Below are 13,815 nucleotides of genomic sequence, written 5' to 3' on the forward strand. Positions count from 1 at the left end.
AGTGATCTTTTCCAGGATGACAATGGCCCCATCCACAGGGTATAAGTGGTTAATGAATGGTTTGATGAGCATGAAAACAATGTAAACCACATGCCATCTCAGTCATCATATATTATTAACCCAATTGAACACATCCTGGAGCGACACCAATCCACCATCAACAAAACACCAAGAATGGTGTTGCATCCCTCCAATAGAGTTCCAGACAGTTGTAGAATCTATGCCAGGGTGCATTGAAGCTGTTCTGGTGGCTTGTGGTGGCCAAACGCCCTATTAAGACACTTTATGTTGGTGTTTCCTTTATTTTGGCAGTTTGCCAGAAAGGCTTGTGGTTTAAACTTGTGGTTTAAGCTTGTGGTTAAACTCGTGGTTTAAACTCGTGGTTTAAGCTCGTGTTTAAGCATGTGGTTTAAGCTTGTGGTTTAAGCTTGTGGTTTAAGCTCGTGTTTAAGCATGTGGTTTAAGCTTGTGGTTTAAGCTCGTGTTTAAGCATGTGGTTTAAGCTTGTGGTTTAAGCTCGTGTTTAAGCATGTGGTTTAAGCTTGTGGTTAAGCTCGTGGTTTAAACTCGTGGTTTAAGCTCGGGGTTTAAGCATGTGGTTTAAGCTCGTGGTTTAAGCTCGTAGTTTAAGCTTTGAAGGCCATAAACAGTATAGGTTACATTATATTGTCTGTTACGGATTCCCTACTGGCAACTGTTATCAGCACCTCACAACCCTGAGCTTTCGATCCACTCCCCATCACCCACAACCGGAACCTGGGAGTTTAGGGGGAACCATAAACCTGCCTCTCAAACTCTCTCTAACCTGCGTGACCTGTGCCCTGATAGGTTGCTAGGGTTACTAGGGGGTCGGACATCTGCCCTTACTCTTGACTCCACAGCTCATGTTTGTGAGGTGTTGATGCCTCCCTCAAGCAGTTGCAGAGAGCAACATCTCGATCTCTGCCCATCAACAACGAAACTCATTTACATTAAGTGTACAAAATATTAAGGACACCTGCTCTTTCCATGATATAGAAATACCAGGTGAATCCAGTTGAAAGCGTTGATCCCTTATTGATGTCACTTGTTAAATCCACTTCAATCAGTGTAGGTGAAGGGCAGGAGACAGGTTAAAGAAGGACTTTTAAGCCTTGAGACAATTGAGACATGGATTGCGTATGTGTGCCATTCAGAGGGTGAATGGGCACGACAAAAGATTGAAGTGCCTTTGAACAGAGTATGGTAGTAGGTGCCAGGCGCACCGGTTTGAATGTGTCATGAACTGCAATTCTGCTGTTTTTTTCCACACTCGACAGTTTCCCGTGTATCAAGAATGGTCCACCACCCAAAGGACATCCAGCCAACTTGACACAACTGTGGGAAGCATTGGAGTCGACATGGACCAGCATCCCTGTGGAATGCTTTCGACACCTTGTGGAGTTCATGCCTTGACGCATTGAGACTGTTCTGAGGACTAAAGGGGGTGCAACTCAATATCAGGAAGGTGTAAATCTCTGGACTGGTGAGATTGTGTGCGTGCCCAAAGGGAGTTGTGTGACATTAGTATATTGTTCTTCGTAGTTAGTTACTACTCTTGTCCCTCTGAGTTTACTGTGGGATGTAATATGCTGCAGGTGGCATATGCAATCTATACATTCCCTATTCTCTAAGATGTTGTGTCTGTGTATTTGTGCCCGGGTGTATTCATTGGATATGTATGTATTCATTACCTCTGTTACAATACCACTATCATTCCCACTTTTCATCCCCATGTTCATCTTCCTCAGTGTGTTTAAATACACTTTACTGGGTGTGTTAACTCTTGAGCTGCCTGTTGAGTGGGTCCAAGGTCAGAAACTACGTAGAGCCGGGCTGTTAAGTGGATCTAAGGTCAGCAAATAGTAGAGCCAGACTGTTCATTACCTGTAACCTAGCCCTTACCTAAAGCTATTCAAATGGCCTTCTTGACCAGGTAGTCATACGTGGAAGGGAGGATAAGTGAAAAAAGGTGTCTGAATGACTATTACTACCGTAACAGTGTAATTTAAAAGTTGGCACTACTCAGCGACCTTGTGGTTAGAGTGTCTGCCCTGAGATTGGAAGGTTGGGGGTTTAATCCTTGGTCAAGTCACACCGAAGAATCTAAAGGACCTGATGCCTCTCTACTTGGCACTAAGGAGATAGATTGGGGGGTGTAAGGCCTTGTGATAGACTAGATCTGTCCAGGGGGGGTGTACTTTTCATCAAGATACCTCACACTACAGAGATAGGCTTCTGCCCTATGGGTCGTTCCAGCTCAGATAATGCTACCTTATTATCATTGGTCTGCATATTGTGTAACACCTCTATATAACTTTATTTTACAGTTATCAGATACTTGTTTGTACTTTCATTGGACCCAGTGTGTACAGCAGCTCTGTACAGAATACATCAACAACAGAAGACATTGTTTAAAAATTAAAAATAAACTTTATTAAACCGCAACTGTCAAAACAGTATGAAATTCTTCTCACTTTGTTGTAACATTATTTAAGTACTGTAACTGGTCTGTACATTTATTTATTTATTTATTTCTAAAAACAAACATACAGTCATACAGTCCATAGTCAACTGTCTCTGTGGTCAGTTAGTTAAAGACACATCTATGTACAGTGTTGAATGCATTCTTTCCCCCCCCCAGTGAGATAACATTCCACTACATGATGGTTACACATATTCACCGTGGTCAATTCAAGCATTTAATAACTCCTACATAACCATTCTATTGTTAATATTTTTAAAAAAATGGTGGAACATCAACTTCTCTGATTTTAAGCAAACAAACACATTTCAAACCATATGCAAATGTGGGACTCCTGTCAGCTCATTGTAAATAAGTTAACTGACTTGTCTAGTTAAATAAAGGTTACATTTAAAAAATATATATTTCAGATTTGAACAACAATGTGCTCCAGTTAAAATGAAAATAATTCAGAAAGTGTGCTTTGTTCATACTGCACTCACTATACATGAAGTGGGCCATTGGGCTTCCTTACTGCTGCGCCAATCCACATTTTCATTTCCACCAGAAGCACTGGGCATAACCTCTAAAGTTGGGGTGCAACATCTACAGTAAATGATGTAAGGCTCAAGGCCAGTAATAGTAAAACTCATAGGATCACATGCTCTTAACGACTCCTCTACTTCCTCTTTGTACCGCCATGTCATAACAAGCCGCGCACTTTGTCATTCTTCAGACCCAATTGGGTATGATGTAAACGTGATTATTTTCATTGTGTTGTACTTAAACTGATATTCAAATTAGACCAATTAGTCAAAGTAAACAAACTAGCTAGCAGTACAAGTAGCTAGCAGTAATTCATATATTATCACTGTATAATGTCCAGGTAATTACTGTCAGACCTTTTAATTGATAACTTCAAAGTATTTTTTTTTTATATAGATGAGGCCTGCGTTGTTTGAAGCATTTTACAATACGACAGAAGTGTACTACAATCATTTCACGTCATTATAGGCTTAACCGGGAAGTCCCTTGTTTTGACCAAATGTGGGTAACACAAACTGGCAAAAAGAAATGTAACCAGGGATGTAGTGGTAGTGATAAAAAAGAAATGTAACCAGGGATGTAGTGGTAGTGATAAAAAAGGGTAATTGCTGATTACCAATCAAGATGATGGGTGGCGAGTAACGCCCATGTTAACGTTAGCAATTCTAATTTAGTGGGTTGATATCTAACCATGTCTACAGTAAGACACATTCTGTCTCGACACCTAGCTAATCGTAGGCCTAAATCATAAAATCTGCAATCATATTTCACATGAAAAGAAACAAACTATTGTATCGTAACGCTGTAAAGTTGTTTAAAGGCCCAGTGCAATTTTTTTTTAAACGTGATTTTCACACTATGAGGTTGGAATAATACTGTGAAATTGATGATCATGCCAAGTTTGGTGTAAGACAACCAAAGAACCTTTTTGGAACCCTTTTTTCTAACCCTGGACCTCCAGCCTCCACATTTTATCACCTGGTGATACGTTTTAAGTCGTTTTTTGTACTTTTTTACATATTTACATAAAATGAAGAAATATACATACCAGACATGCTACCTATGTTTATGACAAATGATATACAACAAGTAACGTGTGACTAGTTACAGTTGAATACGTTTTAAGTGTCGAGTGATGAAACCAATTTAAAATATTTGATAGAAAATGTAACACAGCAATAGATCAATGCTCAGAATTCATTAACAGTTCAATTTCCTCGTTACCTTTTGTGGGGGTTTTTTTCTTTTTTTTTCTGAGGGCTTTGTCATCTTCACACCTTTGAAACGTGTCTCCTGAAAATACTTGAAATACAATACTTGAGTTCCCTCAATCTGTGACTCCAATCTCTGCTCAGTACAAAAATACACTCTTCATCTCTCTCTCTGTTTTTTTGCACTATAAAGGTACACTGACAGGGGGTGAAATCACATTGACATGTCATGGAACTAATATATTTTACAAAACATTAGAAATTGCCCAAAATAAATTGGGGTTCTTCGTACCATTCTCTCCCCACTCTCGGTCCATAGGCGTATTTGAGCTAGTAAACGGCGACAGAATGTATACTCTTGTGCAGACCCAGACAGATTGATGTCCTTCCTCAAGATGCACTAGCAGCTCCTGCGGCTCCCCTTCCAAAGAGTCCGGAGGCATTCCGATTTTATAGCCTGCTGTCCATCATACTGACAGCACTAAATCCACTTTGATGACTCCTCTGGATCCTCCTCCCCTCCCTGTAATTGGTTCCTAGGGGTTGTAACCCCTGTTCGCCCCAGAACGCCGTTGTAGTGTGCCACTAGCGACACAATGGTGGGCCTGACCATGTCAGAGTAAGCAGGGGCGGCTGAGTCCAGGGTTGCATTCCCCAGCTGGGGGACGTCGCTGGTGGGCTGCCCAAGGGAGGTAACCATGAAAGTTAAGTTGTGTTGGTTGGTTTTGCGGGCACTGCCTCGGGCGGCTTTGGGCGGTGCCTTGGAGGAGTTCCTGAGGCTGGAACCCCGCTGAGGCTCTTGGCACCTCAGCAGCGCTCGGAAACACCTGTGGAACTGGCATACCAGTGCACACACACACACGCCCACGTTCAAACACACACCCAACATGCAGACGGACAAACAGAAGGATGCAGAGACAGTAGATAATCTGTTGGCTGTGTATTATCAGATTGGTCCACTAAGGAATGGTCAGGCTAGAAAACACATCCAGTCATGGCCTTTCTTAAAATGGGGAAAACAAATGATGTATGTACTATCGTTAGCCTTTATTCATTGCAAACAGCAGTGTTAAGGTTTAAGGACCATTTACTAATGTACCTACTTCAAGTTGTTACCAACCCCAACTCCACGAAGACTACTTAGAGATACAAGTGTACCTGCTTGAGGTTAATATATGCCATTTAGCATACAGTCATGCGTGCATACATTTTACGTATGGTGGTCCCGGCAATCGAACCCACTACCCTGTGGTTACAACCGCCATGCCCTACCAACTGAGCTACAAAATCACATCTCTGCAGGCACAATCACATAAACTCTCCAACTTCCTGCTGACAAACAAGGGGTCCATACAAGTTGAGCCTTCCTCACCAGGGAAATTAATTCGCTCCGTGACACATGACTCCCGCTCTCTTTCTCTTGAGAAGTGCAATGGTCGATAATTACGAGCAATTCAGAGCCGTCTGATTGGAGACCTCCGTTTCCTTTTCATGTGGAACAAAGCTGAGAGACACTAATTATTTGTGCATTTCCCAAATGGAATTAAATGCTGAATTAATTACATTCTCAATCAAGAATGGAACAATTTCAGCTTTTTCAATTGGATAAGTGTTTGCTAATGTGAGGTACTGGTGACCTTAAATGGAAAAAGCCTGCTGAGGTAAGAGGACAACAGAGACTTATTTTCTCATCCGTACCCTAACCACCACATCATAGTCCCGTCCCAGAGAGATGAGCAATGATTACAATAATGGACTAGATGGAGTCAGGTCTATAATTATTGGCACCCTTGATAAAGATTAGCAAAAAATATTGTATACATTAAATAATACAAATACTGAACCATATTGTATTCTCAAAAAAAAACACCCTGTTTGCAGCACCCTCCCCTTGCGAGGGTAACAACACTGAGCCTTATTCTAAAATGTTTTATGACATCGGAAAACATGTTGGGAGGGATTTTAGAACATTCATCCATACAGAATCTTTCCAGATCCTTGATATCCTTCGTCTGTGCTTATGGACTGCCCTCTTTCATTCAAACCACAGGTTTTCAATAGGGTTCAAGTCCAGAGACTGAGATGGCCATTGCAAAATGTTTATTTTGTAGTCAATTAACCATTTCTTTGTGGATTTGAATGTGTGCTTGGGGTTATTTTCTTGCTGGAATATCCACCTCCGGCCAAGTTTCAGCTTCCTGACAGAGACAACCAAGTTTTTGGCCTTAATGTCCTGGTACTGGGTAAAGTTCATGATGCTGTTGACCTTAAGAAGGGCCCCAGGACCCGTGGAAGCAATATAGACCCATAACATCAAAGATCCACCATCATATTTTACCGTAGGTGTAAGGTACTTTTCTGCATATGCTTCTGCCTAGCAACAGAAATAGATTGGATTCTGCATGAACACGCCATCTATATTTAAAACCCACAGTGATCAGGAAACTACAGATGATCTATCTCACGTTTCACTCCAAAGTCAAAAACTCACAGCTCAGATATTTAATTTATTGACAGCAGACAGATTGAATTATTAAAAAACTCCAGATCCCGTTTTAAAAGCATAACAATTAGGCCATTGGTTTGTTTTTATTCCAGGCATGCACACATTCAGATGGAGACAGAGACCTTAGTAGAAAAATCCTATGGCCCAGGCTGAACTTTCACAACCCTCCCGTCCTGTACCGCCATCTTAAGGGCACTGACGTCACCTCCCTTGAGAAAACGTAGTGTACTTAGTATACTCAGCATATTTCATGTATACTTATAGTCTACTACATTTCCTCAAGAGAAGTCAAAAAGTAGAGAGCCCTACGGCACTGTTGCCTCTTCAGACGGAAATCACTAAAACAGAGACACACACCCCTCCCCCCACACACACACACACACACACACACACACACACACACACACACACACTCACACACAGAGAAAAGATAATCCAGACAAAACCAAGATACAGTAACAAAGATCCACAATCCCCATCTCATGATGTCATATCGGAGAGGCTAGAGACTGGCATGAGGTGGATAGAACCTCTATGATCTTGTTGTTGAGCATCCCCTGGTTTTTGTCAGCTGTCAAAACACAAACCCTACTGGGGAGAGGATAGGATAGATGAGTGAGAGGTGGAAAGCAGAACATGAGACTGCAAAAGGCCATAATACTGTATGGGTGATATAGGGGGAAACATCAAATAGTGGGTCTAAGACCCGGATGGAAAGAACTGTGATACGTAGGTGGAATGAGAGAAGTTGTGGGAAAGTTTGTAATGAACTTTGACTGTTCTGGTCTGGTTCAGTGCACTGAAGCTAGATCTAAATGTTTCATTGGCACTGGTTGAAAAACACCTGAGGGGTATGTCACGAAGAGGGGTGGAGGAGTTGGTTAGCTCCAAGGCTGGCTCTGCAAACACAGCAGTTTATATAAGGCCGGGAGTCCATCCGAACCTTCTAGTTGACAAAGGAGATTCAAGGTAAATTGAAGGTAAACGCTGCAGATGTTGGCTCAATTCAAAACTATCTTTTTTAAAGCGGCAATCACTAATTGAAACAATAACAAAGAGTACTCCCACTTATTTTATTTAACCGTGTAAGTCAGTTAAGAACAAATACTTATTTTTACAATGACGGACTACTGTGGAACAGTGGGTTAACTGCCTTGTTCAGGGGCAGAACGACAGAAATGTACCTTGTCAGCTCAGGGATTCAATCCAGCAACTGTTCAGTTACAGGCCCAACGCTCTAACCACTAGGCTACCTGCTGCCCCAAAATGACTGACCATCCATGATGTCAAAGTCATATTTGTAATGTTTTGAGGCTATACGGAGTTTCTTTATACTTACATTGTTTACAAACATTGGAGTAAAACAGCTTATATTTTGTGTTCTGATGACATACGACAATTGAACTAAGCTCATGGAGGCATTTATAAGTTACATCAATGGGTACATATATAGTACCAGTCAAAAGTTTGGCCACACCTACTCATTCTTTATTTTTACTATTTTCTACATCGTAGAAAAATATTGAAGACAAAACTATGAAATAACACAATCATGTAGTAACCAAAAAAAAGTGTTAAACAAATCAAAATATATATTTATATTTGATATTCTTCAAAATAGTCACACATTGCCTTGATGACAGCGTTGCACACTAATTTGAAAGGAAATACACAGAGTATACAAAACATTAAGAGCACCTGCTCTTTCCATGACATAGACTGACCAAGTGAAACCAGGTGAAAGCTAGGATCCCTTATTGATGTCACTTGTTAAATCGACATAAATCCGTGTAGATGAAGGGGAGGAGACGGGTTAAAGAAGGATTTTTAAGCCTTGAGACAATTGAGACATGGATTGTGTATGTGTGCCATTCAGAGGGTGAAGGCGAAAGACACCATATTTAAGTTCCTTTGAACAGGGTATGGTAGAAGGTTCCAGGCACACTGATTTATATCAAGAACTGCAACGCTGCTGGGCTTTTCACACTCAACAGTTTCCCATGTGTATCAAGAACAATCCACCACCCAAAGGACATCCAGCCAACTTCACACAACTGTGGGAAGCATTGGAGTCAACATGGGCGAGCATCCCTGTGGAACGCTTTGTAGAGGCCATGCCCAGACAAATTGAGGCTTTTCTTTAAGGCAAAAACGGTGTTCCTAATGTTTGGTATAGCCAGTGTATATAGACAATTTTCTTCACAAAAACTGTTGTGAGCCAACTGTTGAAAGGACATGGGGAAGAAAGGGAATGGTAAAGGGGTGGTTGTACCTAGTCAGCTGTACAACTGAATGCCTTCAGCTGAAATGTGTCCTAAACCCCTCAAGAGTTGTAATGTGAATGACCTCGCTGACAGGAACTGATCATAAAAGCGGGGAGATGTACACAGCCGGACAACAGTTTTTCTCCGTCATTACTACCGATATGTGATTGAGGTGGAAATGTTACATGTTTGATTTGCCAGTAGAAATGTCAGATGTATAACCTTTAAAACGCTTCAAGTGCTTCATTCTTTTATCCGCAGACTATTTTCACTTTGTTTGGCAGCTCCTTTACTGGGCCTTTATAAAGGTAGCAACTCTAAACAAAATGCTACAGTTCAGCAACATCATTTGGATATGTGTTTCCTTACCTCATAAAGCAATGAGGAAATGTGAATTATTGTTTGGATTATAATTAATGGACATTTTGGTTGGGGTTTGATAAATGTTTAGTCGGGACAATTGTCTGACATTATTTGTCTGACATGTCTGACATTATTTAAAGTGGAAATTACAAACTTTAGAAGCCTTTTTAAACCTCAAATACACTACAAGTTTGCATTATCTGCTGTGCAGGACATTTCCTGCAAAAAAACAGGGTGATCAAATGAAGACCCTGCATCTGTACGCTCGTTTTTGTAGCCATTTTAACAATCTACCCATCTGCAACATCCCATGGCCACCTTCACTGTACTAAGAGGGAGAGAAGAAGCTAATTGTACTCACCATATACACAGTGCCATACTGTTGTCTTCGACGGTCTTCAGTGAGACAAACACATACCGCTACTTGTATCTGTACAGCATTTTTAGTCTTCAACTCGCCTCAACTCACAGTTTCCATTGTTACGGGCTGGGAGGAATTGAAGACTGAAAATGACATACAGGACATTCCGGTCTCCGATGAGCGGGCTCAAAACATATTTTGAGGTCAGCCATTGGTGGGATGTATTTGAGGTCAGCCATTGGTGGGATGATTTGAAAGACGCACGATGAGACAATGGAGCATTCATACTGTCATTATGTAGCATTATATCATTCATATAATTGTGAGCAATAAACCTACATTCAAGACATAGAGGGCTTTCAACTGTGAACACCAGGGTTTTACTGTTGAGTAAAAGTTGCACTTGATACACACAATGCTGGACTCATACGAAAAAGTTAATGGAGCTGTATGTACATAACTACCTCAATTACCTTATACCCCGGCACATCGACTCGGTACTGGTGCTTCCTGTGTATACAGTAGCCATGTTATTACCTGGTACTCCCTGTATTTACAGTAGCCATGTTATTACCTGGTACTCCCTGTATTTACAGTAGCCATGTTATTACCTGGTGCTCCCTGTATTTACAGTAGCCATGTTATTACCTGGTACTCCCTGTATTTACAGTAGCCATGTTATTACCTGGTACTCCCTGTATTTACAGTAGCCATGTTATTACCTGGTGCTCCCTGTATTTACAGTAGCCATGTTATTACTTGGTACTCCCTGTATTTACAGTAGCCATGTTATTACTTGGTACTCCCTGTATTTACAGTAGCCATGTTATTATCTCCCTGTATTTACAGTAGCCATGTTATTACCTGGTACTCCCTGTATTTACAGTAGCCATGTTATTACTTGGTACTCCCTGTATTTACAGTAGCCATGTTATTACCTGGTACTCCCTGTATTTACAGTAGCCATGTTATTACCTGGTACTCCCTGTATTTACAGTAGCCATGTTATTACCTGGTACTCCCTGTATTTACAGTAGCCATGTTATTACCTGGTACTCCCTGTATTTACAGTAGCCATGTTATTACTTGGTACTCCCTGTATTTACAGTAGCCATGTTATTACTTGGTACTCCCTGTATTTACAGTAGCCATGTTATTACTTGGTACTCCCTGTATTTACAGTAGCCATGTTATTACTTGGTACTCCCTGTATTTACAGTAGCCATGTTATTATCTCCCTGTATTTACAGTAGCCATGTTATTACCTGGTACTCCCTGTATTTACAGTAGCCATGTTATTACCTGGTACTCCCTGTATTTACAGTAGCCATGTTATTACCTGGTGCTCCCTGTATTTACAGTAGCCATGTTATTACCTGGTGCTCCCTGTATTTACAGTAGCCATGTTATTACCTGGTACTCCCTGTATTTACAGTAGCCATGTTATTACCTGGTGCTCCCTGTATTTACAGTAGCCATGTTATTACCTGGTGCTCCCTGTATTTACAGTAGCCATGTTATTATCTCCCTGTATTTACAGTAGCCATGTTATTACCTGGTACTCCCTGTATTTACAGTAGCCATGTTATTACCTGGTACTCCCTGTATTTACAGTAGCCATGGTATTACCTGGTGCTCCCTGTATTTACAGTAGCCATGTTATTTTTACTCATTGTTATTCATTATTCACTGTGTATTTATTCCTCGTATTGCTCAAACATAAAACCTAACAGAATAACTCAACAAAAATACACTGCTTTATTTGTCCGCGAGTGTAATACATTTGATAACAAAACAGTGTGGGGGGGATATAGTATATCAGAATTCGTACTGATCAATTATTTGGGTGTTTGTGGATATTTTATTAATCACCTCTTTGATAGGTATGCAACTCCAGGCTTTATACTGAAGCAACTGTCTGTATGACAGTTCACTTCCTTGCCCTGACCACTGTTCAAAACCCCTTTATTTGACTCACTGGTCCAAAGAGCATTATAACTCAAAAATAACACACACAATACAAAGGTTGGAACCGGTTCAGGGAAAAGAACCAAAAACCAGAGAATAACCACATTTTTCATGGAACAGAACCATAACTGAGAATGATAGTGATCTACACTGTTTCCAGGAAGCATTACTCTAAAAGCATGGGAATCAGTTAATGACGATATTTTATGTTCTGGGATTTTTTTTCTTCAGGTCCACAAAAAAACAAAAAACATAACAAAGCCTCTACACAAATCCCTCAGTGTCACTCAGAAACGAATTCCAGTGTCTGCCTGCCATTACCAGTGTGTGTGTAGGCTACTCCCTCCCCCCCCCCCCCCCCGAAGCAAGCGTAGACTACTGTAGTTAATGACGTTACATACGATTGAGAAATTAGGGAGAGAGATTTTTTTTTTCACTAGAGAACAATGGATTCACTTTATCAATGCTAGTTAAGGAGACTATCGTTATCACGTTTCACATTGGATTTATTAACTACAAAAAAGGTATGTGTTTTTATTTTCATTCTGGTGCCTCTCTGCACACACAAGCTTGTTAGATAGCCAGCTCATTAGATAGCCAGCTCGTAAGCTAGCCAGCTCATTAGATAGCCAGCTCGTAAGCTAGCCAGCTCGTTAGCTAGCCAGCTCGTTAGCTAGCCAGCTCGTTAGATAGCCAGCTCATTAGATAGCCAGCTTGTTAGCTAGCTCTGGTCTAGCTCTTGAAAACTCAAAGCGGCACTATGTGTAATTTTAAAAAGATATATATATTTCACCTTTATTTAACTAGGTAGGCTAGCTGAGAACAGGTTCTCATTTACAAATGTGACCTGGCCAAGATAAAGCAAAGCAGTGTGACACAAACAACAACACATGGAATAAACAAACGTACAGTCAATAACACAATAGAAAAAGTATATATACAGTGTGAGCAAATGGTGTGAGGAGGTAAGGCAATAAATAGGACATATTAGAGAAGTAATTACAATTTAGCAAATTAACACTGGAGTGATGGATGAGCAGATGATGATGTGCAAGTAGAAATACTGGAAATAGAGGTGCGCAAAAGAGAAAGAAAAGTAAATAAAACAATATGGGGATGAGGTAGTTGGATGGGCTATTTACAGATGGGCTATGTAATGTAATGGAACTGAGAGTCATGATCAGGGGCTAGCTCTGGTCCAACGATAGGTAGCTCTGATCCAACGATAGTTAAACCAACTCTCTGAAGTTCAAAGACATTGAAAGTTCCTCCATAGAAGCCACTCCTCCGTAGGTATAATACTGTGGGCCTAATTCAGATACGTCATAACAACAAGATGCCTAGCGCTTCATGCCCAGCTCTCTCCTTACACACAAAATGTCAGTCCTACTCCACACCTTACACTACACTTGTCTGTCTAATGCATGTACATAGCTTGCACGCTCCATAGCAATCTGCTCTATCCATTGGTGAAGTAATTTAATTTTAATCTAAATGTTTCCAAAATATATATTTGATTTTAGAGGTTTAAAAAGGAACAGAAAGGAACGATATGAACTGTAACTTTTTGTTTGGGTTCAAACCGGTTCAGGACTTTATTTTGCTGGTCGGGAATAGTGGACTGGAACAAAACAAATAACGGGTTCTGTTCAGAACGAAACGATTGGAAAATCATTTTGGTTCCAACCCTTGCAATGTGGCAGTACTTTCGATTGAGTTACAGTTCCCGTCTCTTAGTTGGCACGGCCTTGATGTTTCTGGGAATAAAGCAAATGTCCCTAACAACAACTGCATTCAGAGCAATAGTCATCCACTCTGCCCACATGATAAAGGAACAACACTAGGGTAACATCAGTCCGTTTTACTGACTGATTAGGCAACAACACTAGGGTAACATCAGTCTGTTTTACTGACTGATTAGGGAACAACACTAGGGTAACATCACATGAATGTATAGCCTAAGTGGTAACAATAAATTAGATTAGAACGATCTTATCAGAAATAACTTAAAGTGAAGTGGGTGACAAGGACGTTTCACAAGTTGTTAAACATACAAGATCAGCCAATTCTTTTTGACAGTTGGTCGTATTGAGAGAGAGAAAATGCTGTCTCAA

General features: G+C 40.7%; 1 protein-coding gene across 1 annotated transcript in view; it reads right to left on the minus strand.

The window, feature by feature from the left end:
* Positions 1-2,463: 2,463 nt before the first annotated feature.
* LOC115103390 (pinopsin-like) overlaps positions 2,464-13,815 on the minus strand; it is a 59,635-nt gene continuing 48,283 nt past the window's right edge. The window contains exon 4 of the mRNA XM_029624301.2: positions 2,464-5,074. Coding sequence (XP_029480161.1) covers positions 4,721-5,074 — 354 coding nt within the window. The 3' untranslated portion in view covers positions 2,464-4,720. The remainder of the gene's footprint in view (positions 5,075-13,815) is intronic.

Source organism: Oncorhynchus nerka, linkage group LG20, assembly GCF_034236695.1.
Source record: "Oncorhynchus nerka isolate Pitt River linkage group LG20, Oner_Uvic_2.0, whole genome shotgun sequence".
Classification (NCBI taxonomy): domain Eukaryota; kingdom Metazoa; phylum Chordata; class Actinopteri; order Salmoniformes; family Salmonidae; genus Oncorhynchus; species Oncorhynchus nerka.